This window comes from Malaya genurostris, chromosome 2 (assembly GCF_030247185.1).
Source record: "Malaya genurostris strain Urasoe2022 chromosome 2, Malgen_1.1, whole genome shotgun sequence".
NCBI lineage: Eukaryota > Metazoa > Arthropoda > Insecta > Diptera > Culicidae > Malaya > Malaya genurostris.
In genome coordinates, this window is record NC_080571.1 from 76,483,159 (window position 1) to 76,502,522 (window position 19,364).

Consider the following 19,364-nt stretch of genomic DNA (forward strand, 5'->3'; position numbering starts at 1 on the left):
ATGTTTCTCGGACAATAGATTATACAAAAAGTTATTCAAAACTGGTGAAAGACCATGCTTATGCAACTTCTCAGATAGGATATGTATTGAAACTGAGTCGAAAGCCCCCTTGATATCTAGGAAGACTGATGCCATTTGTTCTTTACGGGCAAATGCCATTTGAATTTCGGTTGAGAGCAACGCAAGACAATCGTTCGTTCCTTTGCCCCGGCGAAAACCAAATTGTGTATCTGAAAGCAAGCCATTGGTCTCGACCCAATTGTCTAGGCGGAAGAGAATCATTTTTTCAAACAATTTCCGGATACAGGAAAGCATAGCAATCGGCCGATACGAATTGTGGTCGGAGGCAGGTTTCTCTGGTTTTTTAATGGCGATAACCCTCACTTGTCTCCAGTCATGAGGGACAATATTACCCTCAAGAAACTTGTTGAATAGATTCAACAAGCGCCTTTTGGCAGGGTCAGGCAGATTTTTCAACAAGTTGAATTTGATTCTGTCTAGCCCCGGGGCTTTATTGTTACACGACAAGAGTGCAAGAGAAAACTCTACCATCGAAAACGGTGTTTCGTTTGTATTCGCTGTCGCGACGCGGGAGATCTTCTGGTCCGGAACAGAGTCGGGACACACTTTTTTAGCGAAATCGAATATCCAGCGGTTAGAATATTCCTCGCTTTCGTTCGTGGTGTTTCGATTGCGCATTCGTCGGGCTGTGTTCCAAAGAGTGCTCATCGATGTTTCTTTTGTTAATCCGTCGACGAAACGGCGCCAGTATCCGCGTTTCTTTGCTTTAATTAGGTTCTTCATTTGCATGTCTAACGCCGCGTAATTCCGATAATTATCAGGTGTTCCGTTTTTTCTAAAAATGATATACGCTGCAGATTTTTTAGCGTTTAACTCTGAGCACTCTTTGTCCCACCACGGGTTGGGAGGACGGATGTTAGTTTTCGCGCCCGGTACACGTTTCGTCTGAACTTGAATCGCGGTTCCGAGAATCAAGCCAGCCAAAAACGTGTACTCTTCCTCCGGAGGAAGTTCTTGTGTTGATTCTATTTTCTCAGATATAGAGTTTGCATATCTTTTCCAATCAATATTTCGTGTGAGGTCATACAAAACATTGATTGTCTTCGATGGTCTTAATCCGGTGGCAATTGAGATGACGATAGGCAAGTGATCGCTACCGTGGGGATCAGGGATTACCTTCCACGTGCAATCCAACCGTAGCGATGTCGAGCAAATGGAAAGATCCAGCGCACTTGGTCTTGCTGGTGGTGCAGGAATCCGTGTCATTTCTCCCGTATTTAAAATTGTCATATTGAAGTTATCGCAAAGGTCATAGATCAGAGTTGATCTGTTGTCATCCTGAAGACAGCCCCATCCCGTACCATGAGAGTTGAAGTCTCCTAAAACTAACGTAGGTGTAGGAAGGAGCTCCATGATGTCACAAAGCCGTTGGTGCCCAATCGAAGCTCTTGGGGGAATGTATACGGAAGCAATGCAAAGGTCCTTGCCTTTCATTGTGATTTGACATGCAATAACTTCAACACCTGGTATCGAAGGGAGGTTTATCCGGTAGAAGGGATAGCACTTTTTGATCCCTAAAAGTACTCCTCCGTAGGGGTTTTCTCGATCCAAGCGGATTATATTAAAATCATGGAAGGTAATTGGTATTTCAGAAGTTAGCCATGTTTCGCATAAGGCAAATGCGTCACACTCCAAGATGTTTATTAATACTTTGAAGGGGTCTATTTTCGGTATGATACTTCTACAGTTCCACTGTAAAACAGTGATCGGATCCATTACCTCGTTCAATAAATCAGCCATCGAAGGATACAATCGCTGAAATGAGGGGCCATTTTGCAGTTGACTGCTTCAGAAATGTTTTGACTGTGGGTATAAAACTCATCATAAGCTGTTTCAGGGGGTCGGAAATATTGAAAGTTGTGAAAATCCAGTCCACAATATCCGAGAATTTTATGAATCCAGCACTCGGTCGATTTTCTGGTTGGTTTTCTGGGACACTTGGGGATTTTGATGACCCAGGAAGTGCCGGGAATTCCTTTTTAGATCTGAGTTTCTCAAGATCAGGAGCTGTTTGCTTTGGTTTTTTCATTTTACCAGCACTTCCCATTGCTGTTACTTTTGGGGGACCCTCAGAAGATACCTTCGAACCCTTGCTAGGGAGCTTGTGAGAGGAAATATTTATCCTCTTCCTATAGCTGTGAGGGACTGCCGAAGATGTACCTTCTTGGGGATCGTCAGAATCACACTCGTCAGTTGACAAGCAAGCGTAAAGGTTTCCGGTGAGTTTAGGTGGCGTAGCACTCTTGAGCATTTCTGCAAAAGACCGTTTGGAACGAGACTGGAGAGACTGTTTCAATTTATCTCCTCGCAGTTTGTACGCAGGGCATGCCGCGAGGTCATGATGGTCCTCTCTACAGTAGAGGCACTTTTCGATGCTCTTCCCGCAAGAGCCATCCGCGTGAGCCCCTCCACAGTTAGCACAACGATACTTATTACCACAATGAGAGGCTGTATGCCCCAATTGTTTGCAATTGGAGCAATTCATGACCCGCGGCACATAGAGACGAACAGGCAGACGAACCCGGTCCAGGAGAACGTAGTTGGGTAATGCCGAGCCGGCGAAGGTCACTCGATAAGAGTCTGATTGGGGATAGGATTTTGTACCATCCCCGGCGATCGACACTGAATGCAGCCGTTTGCAATCCAGTATCTTTACATTCTTAAGTACGGGGTCTTTGAAACCGCCGGCCCCGTACTTAAGAAGATCTTCGCATGTCAGGCTCGCATCTGTGACTACGCCGTCTATTTCTACTTCGCGGGCTGGCACGTAGACACAATACTCCCGCGCAAAAAGATCACTTTGAACGATCTCGTTAGCCTGCTTTGAGCTGGTTAACAAGACCCTAAGCTTCCCTGGGCGTACTTTATCAATACGTGTAATAGTAGAGTATCGTGAAGTCAATTCGTGAGATATTTTTATAAGGTTAAATTTGTTGTTGTTCTTGGTCCGGAAATAGACCACACAGGAACCGGTCGAAAGCAAAGGATCATCGGGATACTTCTTTACCCTCGGAATCTTATTGTCAGCTGAAGGGGTAGGGACAAGTGGGGGTGGTTTTGGATCTGTCTCCATTTTTTCATCCGGAGGGGGGGGGGGGGGGGGGGGGAACCATTATTATTACACGGAGCTATCTCCGCACAGATTTGATTATGTATGGTGTAAGTGAAATAATCAGAGGATAGCAACAAAATACAAACAATACTTAGCTTGTTCGGCTGCAAAAACAAACGGCCACCAAGACCTGATCTTGGTCGATTGCCTCTTCAATAGATGCCTAAAACTCCGTGAGGAAAAAAGCACAATCACAATTGTCTATCTATGGCTGTGTGACGGTGAAAAAACCTCCACGAAGAAAAAGCACAAATCACGATATCTAACTCGGTGCAAAAAAAACTCAACTCACTCGCACACCCGAGTGTCCGATCACAATCGACACTGCGAAAACAAAAGAACGACCTTGAAAGCGGATTAATGCGGACTGTACTGGACTGGATTAAAGCGAATACACATCCGATCGCGTCGACAGATACGGTGGGAATGATCTTTGAATGTTGTTAACATTGATTAAATTGTTAAGCAAATACTAGTATTCATTCTATAATATGTTTATAGAAAGGTTATGTAATCACTGCAAAACCCGAAGCCCGAATGGCCGAGTTCCATATACCTTTCGACTCAGTTCCTCGAGTACGCAAAAAGTCTTTGTGAAACGTTCTTTCGCACAAACATTTCTCGAAGATGGCTGCACAAATTTTCACATACTTAGATTCAAATGAAAGGTCTTGTAGTTCCATACAAAATTCCTGAATATTATTTGAATCCGACTTCTGGTTCCGTACATTTTACTCCATATGTTAAATTTATAAAACTTTTCTCGGAAATGTCTAAACCAAGTTTCGCAAATTTAGGTTTAAATGAAAGGTCTTGTGATTCCTGACTTTTGTTTGTATCTAACTTTCGGTTTTGGAGTTATGGGATAAAATGTCAAAAAAAATGAAAATATGCGTGTTATTTTTTCAAAGATGGCGTAACCGGTTATTGCAAACTTAAATTAAAATGAATAGTCCTATGGTCCTTTACGAAACATCTGAATTTCACCTGAATCCGAGTTCTGGTTCTGAAATGATACGGTAATGTGAGTTCAAAATTTTATATCAGCACTTAGAGGACCAAACAACACAGGTAAGAAAATTTCTAAATCGGCCTCAGAACTACTTTAATCGGTAGTCATTATCAGTGGATAGCGATTTCGGTTATTTTTTCAAGAATCGAAGAAAATTCTTTTGAAGAATACCACAGAATTATATAAGATAGCATGATTGATATAGGAAAGGTAGCATTAAACCACTAGTTGGATTAAAACAGGTTTTTTTTCGATATGTTGTAGCTGAAGTCCAAAATAAAATACCGTCAATTTATTAGAATGGAGACATAATGTTAGGAAAAGTTTCAAAATATAAATTTTTAAAAATCATGAAAATCTTTTTTGTATATTTTTCAACAAAATTTTATTAAAGAATATTAAATTTTCTATAAAGAAGGTGTTAATCAAAATTTTGCTATATGCTACCATTCTCGAGATACATTGGACCCTTAATTTACGCGTATCTATCTATATCTATATATATAAAAATGCAGAGATCATTCTTTGTAATCGCATCACGTAAGAACGGATGGACGGATTGAGATGACTTTTTTGTTGGATCAGTTTTTACCCCCACCGGGTTCGTACATCAAAAAAGTTAGGAAAATTTGCCGGAAAAGAGAGAAAAATCCATAAAGTTGTTTTGTATGGACAATGGAATTTTCCGTTGAAAACGTCGTCAATGATTGCTAGATCATCGATAGGTGTTTGGCACAGTCGTTCGCACCGCACGCCTATAGCTCTTGGCTCCTGGAATTTTTTTCTGGCTACCTAGAGTTTCATTGATTCAAGGGTTCAGTCTTTTTCAAGACTACTTGAATCACTAAGTGACTAAGTGATACAAAGAGTGATATTAGAGTGACTAAGTGATACAAAGAGTGATATTAGAGTGACTAAGAAATTAGTCAGCCTTTTTTAAGGCTAGTTAGGAGTCTAATCGAAGACTAATTTAGCCTAGTTAATTTAATTTAAAATTTCATTCATTTCAAAAATGCCTGCGTACAACCGGAAAGGCAACAAGCCTAAGGCTAAAAATAATTCAATACGGAATAAATCACAATCCGTTATTCAACATTTTTCTAATAACATTCACGATATTATAGAATCTGAATGTAAAAATAAAAGACAACGGACGGATTTCCCTTCCGCTGATCCTATGCCGTCTAACAATATTTACGAGATTCTTCCTGAATCCGATTGTAGCGACATAGAAGAAAATTCTTCAAAAATTCCCAAAATGGACGCTTGTCGTTCTGGGAAGAAACATCAATCTATGCCACCAGTGACGGTGATTATTTCCGACTTCAAAGCATTCCGTATTGAGCTTTCTACTTTTCTCCTGGAAGTAAAAGTCTCATTTCAAATCGGACGAAGAGGAGAATGTCGAGTCTTGGTGGATGGATTGGAAGATTACGAACGTCTTATTCGATATTTGTCCGAGAAACTTCATAAATTTTATTCATATGATATAAAATCAGACAGACCCTTCAAGGCTGTCTTGAAAGGCTTATCAAATGATCAAAGTGTTGATGAAATTAAAAATGAAATCAAAGAATTGCTTGGTTTTGCCCCTTCCCAAGTAATACTTATGAAAAAAAGAGCGAATGGTACTTCTAAACCACGCTCTGGAATTTCCCATGAACTTTACCTAATACACTTCAATCGAAGTGATGTAAACAATTTGAAAACTTTAGAAAAAGTACGTTTCATTTCCCACATTAAAATTCATTGGGAACATTATAAACGGCATAATCGTATTGCAAACTTTACGCAATGTCGTCGTTGCCAAGGCTTCGGTCATGGAACCAAAAATTGTCATATGGATATACGGTGTTTGAATTGTGGTAAATCACATTCGAAAGACGTTTGTCCAATGAATGAAACCACTGATAAATTTTCATGTTCAAATTGCAATGGAAATCATAAATCCAATTATTTGAAATGTCCTGTCAGGGAAAAAATTTTAAACGCTCGTTCGCTTAGACAACAAGTCAAATCAACGACCTTAAATTTACAGAACATACCTGAAAATCAAAAAACCGTTACAAATGCCACGCCTAATTCTTCTAAGGCACTGATTTCTTCGAATTTGAAACAAAAAACAGGTACGCCTGCCAATTCGTCTTCTAACGAAAACAATTTATTGACAGGTAGATCGACCTCGTCATCATCTTCTTCTAATGTCAGTTATGCTGGTATATTAGGTAGAAAACTACCTCCTATTTCTTCTAATGTAAATAATTCTAACGAAAACAATTTATTAATAGGTAGACCGGCCAAATCACCTTCTTCTAATGGCAGTCTACCTACCAATATTCCTTCAATGCCATTCGCTTCTTTAAATGAAGTCGATTTAGGCGATATAACTGAAAATAAAATGATCTACCTACAAGATCAACTTTTTCAAATGATCATCCAAATGAATTCGACTTCATCTCTTTTTGAAGCATTTCAAATCGGATGGAAATTTGCAAATAATATTATAATGAATTTAAAATTTAACAGTGATGTTAAATAATTATTTGAATATTTTAAATTGGAATGCTCGATCTTTGAAATCGAGTGAAGATGAATTTTATAATTTTCTCGAAGTTCACAAAATCCATATTTATGTGGTTCATCGATTTGACAGGTTTACTGGAATGGGTGGTGGAGTTGCCATTTTTGTCCAACGGCAAATTAAACATCGAATTTTACCTTCTTTCAATACTAAAGTTATTGAAAGCTTGGGAATCGAAGTTGAAACCATTCATGGAATTTATTTCATCGCTGGAGCATATTTGCCATTCCAATGCACCGGCGAACAATTAAATTTCTTTAAAGGCGATTTGCAAAAACTCACAAGATATCGATCGAAATTTTTCGTTATAGGGGACTTAAATGCTAAGCATGTCCAGTGAAATTGTAGGCAAAATAACAGTAATGGTAAAATACTTCATAATCAACTCTCAGCTGGTTACTTCACAGTTCTTCATCCCAGTAATCCGACTTGTTTCTCTTCAGTGAAAAACCCGTCTACAATTGATCTGGTTCTAACAGATCAAAGTCACATTTGTAGTAAACCGATTACACATGCTGACTTTGACTCAGATCATCTTCCAGTAACATTCAGACTTTCCAACGAAGCTATAATTAATCCAATTAGTTCTATTTTCAACTATCATAGAGCTAATTGGTTGGATTACAGATCTCACATTGAAAATCATGTGGATCATGAAACTATTTTAGAAAATTCTGCGGACATCGACACAGCAATTGATAATTTGAATCATTATATTATCGAAGCTAGAAATCTTTCAGTTCCCAAAGCTCAAACTAAATTAAATTCCCCTATCATCGATGACAATCTTCAACTGCGAATGAGAATGTTCGTCGACGACAATATCAACGTTCTCGTGATCCTGCTATGAAAAATATAGTTAAGGATTTACAAAAAGAAATTAAACATAGATTTACTCTTTTGCGAAATGAAAATTTCGCTAAAGAAGTTGAACAAATTAAACCATATTCTAAATCTTTCTGGAAACTTTCTAAGGTTCTTAAGAAACCTCAGAAACCAATTCCTGCTCTCAAGGAAGGAAATCAAATACTTCTTACAAATAGCGAAAAAGCTCAAAAACTTGCTCAGCAGTTCGAGAGTGTCCACAATTTTAATTTGAACGTTGTGAGTCCTATTGAAAATGAAGTCTCACTGAAATATGATCATATTTCAACCCAAGTGTTATCACACAATGACATTATTGAGACGAATTTTGATGAAATTAAATCAATTATTAGGAAACTCAAAAACATGAAGGCTCCTGGTAATGATGGAATTTTTAATATTCTTATTAAAAATCTTCCCGATGTTGCCTTGAGACTCCTCGTTAAAATTTTCAACAAGTGTTTTTCATTAGCTTACTTCCCAAAAAGATGGAAAAACGCTAAAGTAATTCCTATCCTAAAACCTGATAAAAACCCAGCAGAAACATCAAGTTATCGCCCAATTAGCTTACTTTCTTCTATCAGTAAACTTTTTGAAAAAATTATCTTGTTGAGAATGATGTCTCATATAAATGAGAATTCAATTTTTTTACCAGAGCAGTTTGGATTTCGTCATGAACATTCAACTACTCATCAACTTGTCAGAGTAACGAACATGATAAAAGCAAATAAATCTTCTGGGTTATCCACTGGAGTTGCTCTTCTAGACATAGAAAAAGCATTCGACAGTGTTTGGCACAAAGGTTTAATAGCAAAAATGTCTGGTTTCCAGTTTCCTATTTATTTGATCAAAATGATTCAAAATTATTTAACTGATCGTACTCTTCAGGTTAGCTATCAGAATTGTAAATCTGAATTGCTACCCGTACGAGCCGGTGTCCCGCAGGGTTCGAGCGTAGTTCCAATCTTGTATAATATTTTCACTTCTGATCTTCCAAATCTACCCGTTGGTTGTCAGAAATCGCTATTCTGTGACGACACAAGTCTGTTAGCCACGGGTAGAAATCTAAGAGTGATCTGCAGTCGCCTACAAAGAAGTTTAAATATTTTCAGTGATTATCTGTCAAAATGGAAAATTAAACCAAATGCAGCAAAAACGCAATTAATTATCTTTCCTCATAAGCCAAGAGCTTCTTTTCTTAAACCAAACAATAATCACATTCTAAAATTGAATGGCTTGGAATTGACATGGTCTGATCAAGCTAAATACTTAGGTTTAACGTATGACAAAAAACTCACTTTCAAGGATCATATTGAAGGAATCCAGGCAAAGTGTAATAAATATATTAAATGTTTATATCCTCTTATAAACAGAAATTCTAAGCTCTGTCTAAAAAACAAATTGTTAATTTATAAACAAATTTTCAGACCAGCCGTGCTTTATGCGGTACCAATTTGGTCAAGCTGTTGTTCCACCAGGAAGAAAACGCTTCAAAGGATTCAGAATAAAATTCTGAAAATGATTTTGAAGCGTCCTTCCTGGTTTATAGTACAAATGAGTTACACAGACTCACAAATATAGAGCCATTAGATGTAATGTCACATAATATTATAAGCAAATTCCGACAAAAATCGATGCAATCTTCAATTGAATCGATTCGCTCTCTGTATTAGTTAGTAAGTTAGTATATAAGTTCCTTTTCCCCATTACACAATACAAGTAGGTTTAGAATTTTCCCTACACAAAAATCTCAGAATTGCGGAAGCAAATAATGTCCTCATGGTAATAACCAAATCATATATATAATAGGGCTGAAAAGTCACCACTTGTGGCTGAACACCCAATTTAAATCTTAATAATTTAATTTTAACTCATATTCCAATAAACAGTTATTTAAAAAAAAAATATGTTTGGCAGTCGAAGAAAAGAATACTAGATCGTTAGAAAATCTTTTGGCGCGCAACGAGTTGTTTTGTGTGAAGAATTTTCATGCATACGTGAGTAATTGGGTATCAAAATTATTGCTTGGTAAATAAATTAATGACGGAATGCATATGACTGTATGACCGCTGCAGGTAGAAGAAAAATTCTGATATCTAGTTGAAGAATTGTGTATAATGAAATCAGATGAATAATATTGATCATTGTTAGCGCCAGTCACGTACCCAGAGGGGGGGCCCAAGGGGCCCGGGCCCCTCCCGAAATCAAAAACAGATATATAATTATTTAGAAGGTCTCAGACAATAATGTAATACAATAACAGTTCCAGTGGAAAAGTTTAAAGTGTGTGTTAAAAACACCCGTAAAAGGCACACCGAGAATTAGCTACATAAGCAATCTACAGTAACGTTATTTTTTTTTATCTTTGGGCCCCTCCCGAAACGAAATCCTGGGTACGGGCCTGGTTAGCGCGAGTTTAAAAAATCAGAAATTTTTTGAATGAATCAATGAAAAGATTGTGCTGTAGAAGCGCTAAGGTCAAACTAAGAGATATATATATCGTTTAACTAAGAGATGTTCCTTGCATTTTACTTTTGAATGTTTTAGATTACACTAAGCGCACATAATAAGTGGCAATTAGATCAATGTTCAAGGTGATTACCATAATGGATTGAGACTGCCATTTTCTATTTCATGTTCTGTGAAGAATGTTAAAATTGGTAAGATAAATATCAAATTAATATTTAAGCGTCGTCTCACCAAGCAACCAAAAGTTCCACAGTACCTGAAAAGTATCAACTTCATTAGATCTTTAATGTACGCGTGGTGCTTTTTAGCAACTAGAACGTACAGAAAATGTTCCCAGAAAACTTTCTCGCTGCTTTTAAGCTGTACAAGGAACTTCTGCAAACTTTGTTCTGTTGCGTCGGGTGAACATTCAAGTTTGAGTAATTCCTTAAAAAACAGACTGTTGGGAATGTTTTGTATGCTACTTAAGCCAAATCCTTTTTTACGAATTTTTGGTTACTTGGGCTAAAACCAAATTGTAAATATATCTTACTCTACCGAATGAACAACTTTAGAAGAGAAACTCTGTTAAGTTTATCAATCCAACATTATGGTTAGTGAGCTTTTTTTATCGATTACCGGAAGTAAGAGTCACATCTGGAACGGAGAACGTGGCACCTTATATCCATTCCGTCAAAGCCGTTAGAGAAGGATCTCTGTTCAGTTCATTGACTCAAAGGATGAGATGACAACCTGTGCATTTGCTCATTTTTAATATAATTCCGTTGTTTGTAGGTTAGGTAATCAGAAAAACAATGGAGACATACGTGAAGCACTTAGTCGTTTGACAATTCGAGCTGTCCGAAAACATAAATTCGAATTTTGGGCGAGACGAAGTTCGACGGGTCAGCTAGTCTATATATATATATATATATATATATATATATATATATATATATATATATATATATATATATATATATATATATATATATATATATATATATATATATATATATATATATATATATATATATATATATATATATATATATATATATATATATAAAAAAGCAAAGATCATTCTTTGTAATCGCAACACTTAGGAACGGATGGACGGATTTACATGAATCTATTTTTGTTTGATTAGTTTCTACCCCCACCGGGTTCGTACATAAAAAAACTAGGAAAACTTGCCAGAAAAGTGGGAAAAATCCATATTGTTGATATGTTTGGACAATGGAATTTTCCGTAGAAAAAGTTGTCAATGATTACTAGATCTACGATTGATGTTTGGCGCGCAACGAGATGCTCAGTATTTCGCCGTTGAAGTAAAGAGTACTAGATCGTTGGAAAATTGTTTGGCGCGCAACGAGTAGTTTTGGGTTTACATGCATGCTTGATCCACAAAATTCGTCATTTTGAAACACGTGCTTTATAGCTTATGCCAAATGTCTTAAGGGCACTCCGCATTCGGCCGAGCCAACCGATCCGAGCTCTCCGGTGTTGACTTCGGCTATGGCTGAGCTACCAGCGTGCGCATGTATAGGTACGCCGGATCCGACACGATTGATACGGTGCGAAAAGTTCGGTGAGGAATATCGTTGCCAAAGATATGGATTTTATGTCGGGTCCGGCGTACCTATACATGTGCACGCCGGCAGCTCAGTCATAACCGAAGAGCGAAAAAAAGATCGGCTATGGAAATGTCGGCCGAATGCGGTTTGACCCTTAATAGTGGAACGCATATGGCTGGGACGGGAATAGCGTGATGGGTAAGTCGATGCCTTTCACGCAGTACATCTGGGTTTGATACCCAACCCCGAACATAGAATCACAAAATTTTCCTGGCTCGAAGAGGCGATTGATCTTAAGTTTGAACCTCTATAATCGAAACAAAAAAAGAGATTTTCCATGCATTTTGCATTCTGAACATCGTTCAGCCAATTTGAGTAAATTTTCAAGGATGGATTACTTAAAAACTGCTTAGGATGCTATTCATGATATTTGTAAGCTGCTTGAGCCAAATCATTCCATTCTAATAACGAATTTTCAAATTGCCAAATTCTAATCTTGAATATCATACATGGAGAAGAAGTTGTCGTATGGAAAAACCATTAGTTGTGTGATCTATTGTTTTATGCATTAGTTTGAACGATAAGAAGAAAAATGGTAGAATCACTCCGCTGGAACAAAAGAATTACTCATTTTTCTAAATAATTCATTCTGATAATGATTCTCAGGACCGAACTCAACGCCATTCGCTAATTTAGGATCGAATACTAAGCAAAATTATGTGGTGGTTCGACTAATGAGACGGCTATTAATAAAATGGTAATTTGAACTTTCGAGTTTCCAAGATGAATGTCTCATTTTATTGCTAAATTGTCAATCGAAAATTGATCCATTCGAACATTCATAAAACACAACTAAGTATCATCACCAGACTAGCGGTGAACCAATTTATGGAAAACTGCTCAAAACAATTTGATTCCCTCCGATAATCCCAAGGATTTGCCATTAAATTTTTAAACGTCTTCAGTCTACAATTAAGCTTTAATATGCAATTACAAACAACAAGTTGCGAGTTGGTAGCTTTTGTACATTTGCGGAATCAATTCAAAGTATTCATTTGGTCATCTCTACTCCACCCTTCAAGTTTGAAAATGGGGTTCTACTCCACCCATCAGTTTGAGTGAGATCTACAATCTCTGTCTAATGCCTTGACTCAAAGGATGAGATGGTGCATTTGTTTAATTTTTGCCTTTCTCATATAGAAAGGCTATGCAATCACTGTGAAAATCGACTTTCGAACGGAGCCTCGGAGACCCATAGTGTTATATACCATTCGACTCAGCTCGACGAACTGAGCAAATGTCTGTGTGTATGTCTCCGTGTGTGTGTGTATGTGTGTGTGTGTATGTAACAAAAATATGCACTCACTTTTCTCAGAGATGGCTGAACCGATTTTCACAAACAAAGATTCAAATGAAAGGTCTCATAGTCCCATAGCCTGCTATTGAATTTCATTCCGATCCGACTTCCGGTTCCGGAGATATAGGATGATATGTACCGAAAAAGTGAAAAAAATATGCACTCACTTTTTTCAGAGATGGCTGAACCGATTTTCACAAACTAAGATTCAAATAAAAGGTATTATGGTCCCATAGATTGCTATTTAATTTCATTTGAATGTGACTTCCGGTTCCGGAGTTATATGGTAATATGTGAAAATTTGAGAAAAAGTTTACACTCAATTATCTCTGGAGCAACTCAACCGATTTTTGCAAACTAAAATTCAAATGAAAGGTCTTATAATATCCTAAAAATTTGTGGAACATTTTATCAGGATCCGACTTCCGGTTTCGGAACTAAAGCGTCATAAGTGGGAAATTACCAATTTTATAAGTATTTTTTCACGAACGATGGTTAAAAACAGGTACAAATCCCTTCAAACTGCCTGATAAATTTTTCTAGTTTGCAGAGTTTGTTAGTTTTTGGGCATGAAAACTTAATTCGGCACTACTGGTCCCCTCTTTTCCTGTTCCGAGAGCACCGAAAGTGGAGAAGAAAAACTCCTTAAACTAAATTCACTTCGATTTCTCTGCGATGCTTGAACCGATTTTGACAAATCTTGATTTGAATTAAAGTTCATACTGTTTTTAAAGCTGCTGTGAAATTTCATCCGGATCCGACTTCCGGTTCCGCAGTTGCAGGGCGATGAGTGTCAAAGTTTTCAAATCGCCATATAGAGTGACAATATGTACAACACCGAAAGAAGAAGAAAACACAAAACGAATAAAGCGCTATCCACACTAGGCCGTGACGTATCCGGAACGGGACTGCAACGTGCCGGGATTTATTTGTAAAATATTCACATCATACCGTGCACTTTCCGTGTCGCTACCGTTGCTATTAGTAACATACACAATCGTTGAATTTGATGTGCTTCTGTTCCTCACGAAAATGGCACATTTTTTCAACGAAGAATTGGCCATAATTGCAATTGCTCTGAATGACGAAGATAATCAGCAGTTTAAATACAAACAAAATAAAGAAAGAATACTTGGATGCACGAACTTTGGCGAAAAAGAGCAGTTGAGGGTGAATTCATCACTTTATATAACCAGCTTGTGAATGACGAGATCAAGGAATACTTCCGAATGTCAGAAGCTTGTTTCAACTCGCTGTTGAGTAAAATTCATCCGTGTCTTAAAAAGCATGACACTACATTCCGATTAGCAGTGACTCTCCGAGAGAGGCTGGCAGTGTATTTAAGATATTTTCATTGATTTGTTAAGAAGATTTCTTTGTAAATGTCAAGAAAACTCCAACCAAAAATTGTATAACGATCATTGAGATGGCTTATAGTTTGTGTTCGTCTCATGATTTCAGATATTTATCAACAGGAGACACGCAAAAAACCATAGCATTTAGTTACAGACTTGGGGCTGTCTACCAGATTGTTCACAAGATATGTCGTGTAGTTACCGAAAAATTAATCGACGATGCAATGCCGAAACCAACAGAAGATATGTGAAAGAAGATTGCTAACGATTTTTGTGGTATTTCCCGCTGTATCTTGGAGCCTTGGATGGAAACATGTGACAATTCCAGTCCCTGCCAATAGTAACTTTGAGTCAACGCATGCTTTGACCGTGCTTCGGACGTGTATCGATACAGACACGGGTACGACACGGTCTAGTGAGAATATTCACATGGAGCTGCATTAAACAAATTTGAAGCGTAACCCGGACGAAATCCGGCCCAGTCCCGTTCCGGATACGTCACGGCCTAGTGCGAATAGCGCTTAAGGCGTGCTTTGTTCTATTTCGTACACGTTGTGTAGTGATGTCAATAATAATAAAATAATAATAATAGTTATAGTAATAATAATAATAATAATAATAATTATAATTTAACTACGTTCAAAACTGTTCCAATTTGTAGATCATATTTGTTGGTAGTAAACGAACCAACTTTGGCTATTCCGTTTATCTGCATCCGGTCTCGGAAGAATTGGAAATAGTGATAAAAACTGCAAAAAGGATCTCACTGACTTTTCTTGGAGATGGCCAAATCGATTTTCACAAACTGATAGGTTCAAAAGAAAAGTCTTACAGTTTCATACAGAATTCCTTAATTTGTTGTGGATACTACTTTCGGTTCCGGAACTACAGGGTAAACAGATTTTATAGAGTTCGTTAGATTAGGTTGGAACAAACTTTTCTTATTTCTATTCAATAAACAGTTGTTTTTGCGAATTTCACGGTTATATTTATGATGTAATGAGTAATATGAGAAAGGCATCATTACACCACTAGGTGGATTAAAATAGGTTTTTCTTTACAGAAGCTTTTAACGCGTTCACAATAATTTTTAATGATATTTTTTCTTCAGGCCGAGTTCAATGTGTTGAATATGAATTTGTCGTAATTCATTTATTGTAGGCCGTTAATCTTTAAAATAATAGAATAAAACATTAACGTTAGACAATTTTACTGTTCGAAAACATGAATTAAAAAAAAATTCAGACGAGATGAAGTTCGATGGGTCAGCTAGTATTAAATAAAACATCGCGTTATTTCAAATTTATCGCGTAAAAGAAGGTTTTTTCAATTCCATTCGATTTCAGTGTCAATAACACAAAAAATCCAACTAAGTTCATACGCAAAAGCATCTAGAACCATCTGAGTACATTCCGAGAATACGGAAATCCATAAGAGATATTCCAAGAAACTTGGAATAATGTTCTTATAGACAACACTGTGCCACAGCAAGAACTACAACGGATAACATCTATTTTTTGTTTGCTGTTCATATTTTTAGAGCTACACTTTGCTTACTTGTCTATTTATAGCTGTTCCAGGTATGTTCTCAGTAGTCGCAGAACCGCAGTGAAAACAGGTCTTAAGATATTACGAACAATTAGCAGCTTATGAATATTTTTTCAATGCTGTTCATAGTCGTGGAGCTACACATTGCTTACTTTTCTATTCTGATCTTTTTCATGAATATTTTCAGCCATCCAAGGACTTCAGTGAATCGCGAGTATAGAGCGTGAAGATTGAGTTTTTTAATGCATTTCGTTTTTCTGGTAGAAGCCTGAGCTCCATGTAGTTTCTGGGTGACCCAGACCATCTACAATAAACCTCTCAACTGTAAGTGGAATTACGAGTATAGACCGTGATCAATAAGTTGGTTATTGCATTTTGTTATGCTGGTAGATCTTAAGGCTCCAGTTAATTGAATGTGATACTATGAGTATGGATCACAAAAAAGACACTCACTTATATTATCGGTTTCGTTGGTATACCTCAAGGTCTATATTCCAAGGAGATTTTGGATGGATAAGAACTTTCACGGACATTACCACAGTATGTCAATTTGCTGAATATAGTACTACGAGAACATACCGCGCTCAAAAGTTATGCAAATGTGACCAGTCACGCGTTCATATACTCATTTTTTCCAGAGAATTCTTGAATGCCGGAATAATAAAAGTAATATTTCCAAATAAAAAAAAAATGATTTAACATAAATCTGTTAACCAAAAAATTTAAAATTTGCGACTCATGTCGTTTTGAGTTTAACAAACGAACTGCTCTATCTATTAGCGAGGACTTGTCTGTCTCTTTGAATCATAAAGAATGTAACATATATGCAAAATTTGAGCTAAATAAAAAAATACAAGTAAAAACCTTCGATTTCGTATGGAATGGCTCTTAAGTGAAATGTTAGCAGTTTATTTACTCCTAACTATGTAGCTGTTTGCCCAGGTAACGGCAATGCAGTACACAAAATTTTTGGGTAATAGCCAAAGTCCTATCAGTCCAAGTACTTTCCTGACCGTTCGCATTTCGGGTTAATTCCGCTTCATTTTACCACAAAACAAAACTTCAACTTTTAGTAGGCATCGCTAGATTCCGCACATGCTTGTGAATCAAACCCAGAAATTCCCCATGCTAGGTCGGTTTATCTTTATCCTTACTTCTAGTAAATGCAAACATCACAGGAAAATCGAAGCTTCCTTTTCGCATACGAACCTTTCCTCCGGTGAGGGTGATGGCGCTTTGCATATTTCCTGATCATCTTCCTTTTCCTTCAGCATGCTGCTTTACCGAGGCAGAAAAGCGAGCTGCTCTCCCACAGAGACTGGGTACAATATGTTCTTTTTATCTTTTTTTCTCTCCTCCCCCGCAAACTCCAGATCCAGAACCCCAGAGAAAATCCTCACCGAAGGCAATGGGGCATGCTTGTTTCGAATTATCCGCTTCGACCCAGGAGGCTCGCCCAGGACCTCTTATTTCAATTTGTACCAAACGAACTGTGATTGTTGGGATTCGACTTCCGTGCCGTTGTGATACGAGTTCGTACGTGTTTGTGCGGTATTTTGACGTTTATCATTTGGATCACTTCACACTGAATCCGTTTTGAGGAGTTGAATCTGAGATTGCCGCACAACTGATTGTATCCGTATATTTATAAATCATTTGAACATGTGAAACTGATGGGCAAATGTTTGACTTTGTTTGGTAAACAGCTTAGATACAAACGTGTTCCAGAGCAACACTCTTTGATGTGAAATTTGATCTGGAATAAAGAGAATGAAAATCTAATATTAATACTTGCTCATATTAAAAAAAATATGTTGGTTGGTAATGAATGAAAAGCTTTTTTGCCGTTAATACAAAACAAAAGAATCTATTCCTTTGATTCCAGATTCACAGTTGTCGGAAAAATCAGCTTTAAAAACTAGAATCACAACAAAAAAAAAACAACCTTCGAGAGATCAGTATCGCATAGCAGCGCGAAGCCGGGTTGAAACTGCTTTCAGGGCTTTGAACTTCATCACTCATGGAAAGTTACTACTTCGGCAGAATAAGATTGGATAGAATACTTCCATTTAAGAAAAGTGAAATTTTTGGGAGAGTGATAAGGTTTGCTGATTTTGCCGATCGCCTTTGTGCGCCCCTTCGCAGTTCATGTAGTTTTTGCTCTAATGTGGGGAAAAATACGGAGAGATTTGATTTGTGCACCGTTCGCAGTTTGAGTTTCGCTTCAAACAAGAGCAATTACATCCGCATTTTGATGCTGGTCGCTTGCATTGGAGCAAAATATACCGAAAAGTGATCAACGGAGGAGAAAATTCTACCAAACAGGCCCTTTCAAGGGCTATAAATGTTTAAAAAGATCTATAAGAGTTTTTCAATTGTTGAAAGGGGACGGGTATAGTGTGATGGATAAGTCGATATCTTTCACGCAGCCCACCCGGGTTCAATACCCAAACTCGCACATAGGGTCAACAAAATTTTCTGACCCGAAGAGACGAATGGCATTAAGGTTAAAACCTCTATAATCGAAACAAAAAAATTGTTGAAATATACACATTGCAAGTGAAACAACAAACAGAGTAACGCATGTAGCCTTTCGTAACAACTTAAGAAAAAGTAACGCTTCGTAACGTCTATAACTAACAAAAAAGTTAAATTTGAGGTCGATTTAAACATTTTTTTTTAGGTTTTTCCCCATTTTCAGTGATGGTATACAATTTTTAACCCACTTTACTCTCTATTTCCGGATCCGGAAGTCGGATCCGCATGAAGTTCAGGAATTACTTATGGGACCATAGGACCTTTCATTTAAACCTAAGTTTGTGTAAATCGGTCGCGTCATCTATGAGAAAAGTTAGAACACATATTTTCTTATTTTTGCACATATTACCCTATAACTCCCTAACCGGAAGCCAGATCCAAATAATATTCAGAAATTTGTTATGAGATCTCAAGACCTTTCATTTGAATCTAAGTTTGTGAAAATCGGTTCAGCAATCTCTGAGAAAAGTTAGTGCACTTATTTTCACAATTTTTTGCGCAATTTACCCCATAATTCCGGAACCGGAAGTTGGATCCTAATAATATTCAGGAATTTGTTATGGGACCTCAAGACCTTTCATTTGAATCTAAGTTTGTGAAAATCGGTTCAGCAATCTCCGAGAAAAGTTAGTGCAAAAAAACGTTACATACACACACACACACACACACACACACACATACACACAGACATTTTGCGTACTCGACGAACTGAGTCGAATGGTATATCCGGGCCTCGGTTCAAAAGTCGGTTTTCACAGTGATTGCATAACCTTTCTATATGAGAAAGGCAAAAAGTAATGCCTAAACCTAACAAAAAAGTATTACATGTAATGTTTATTTGTTTATTTAATAGCAAGGGAAAGCCCGCTGGAGCTGAGATTTTTGTTCTCC

The 19,364-nt window shown here is 37.4% G+C and overlaps 1 protein-coding gene across 3 annotated transcripts in view; it reads right to left on the minus strand.

The window, feature by feature from the left end:
- Positions 1–19,364, minus strand: part of LOC131428522 (arrestin homolog) — a 365,484-nt gene that overhangs the window by 161,134 nt on the left and 184,986 nt on the right. For all 3 annotated transcript variants that reach the window (XM_058592519.1, XM_058592517.1, XM_058592518.1), the window contains one exon: positions 17,145–17,691. In XM_058592519.1, the coding sequence (XP_058448502.1) occupies positions 17,145–17,209 (65 nt within the window). In that variant the 5' untranslated portion in view covers positions 17,210–17,691. The remainder of the gene's footprint in view (positions 1–17,144; positions 17,692–19,364) is intronic.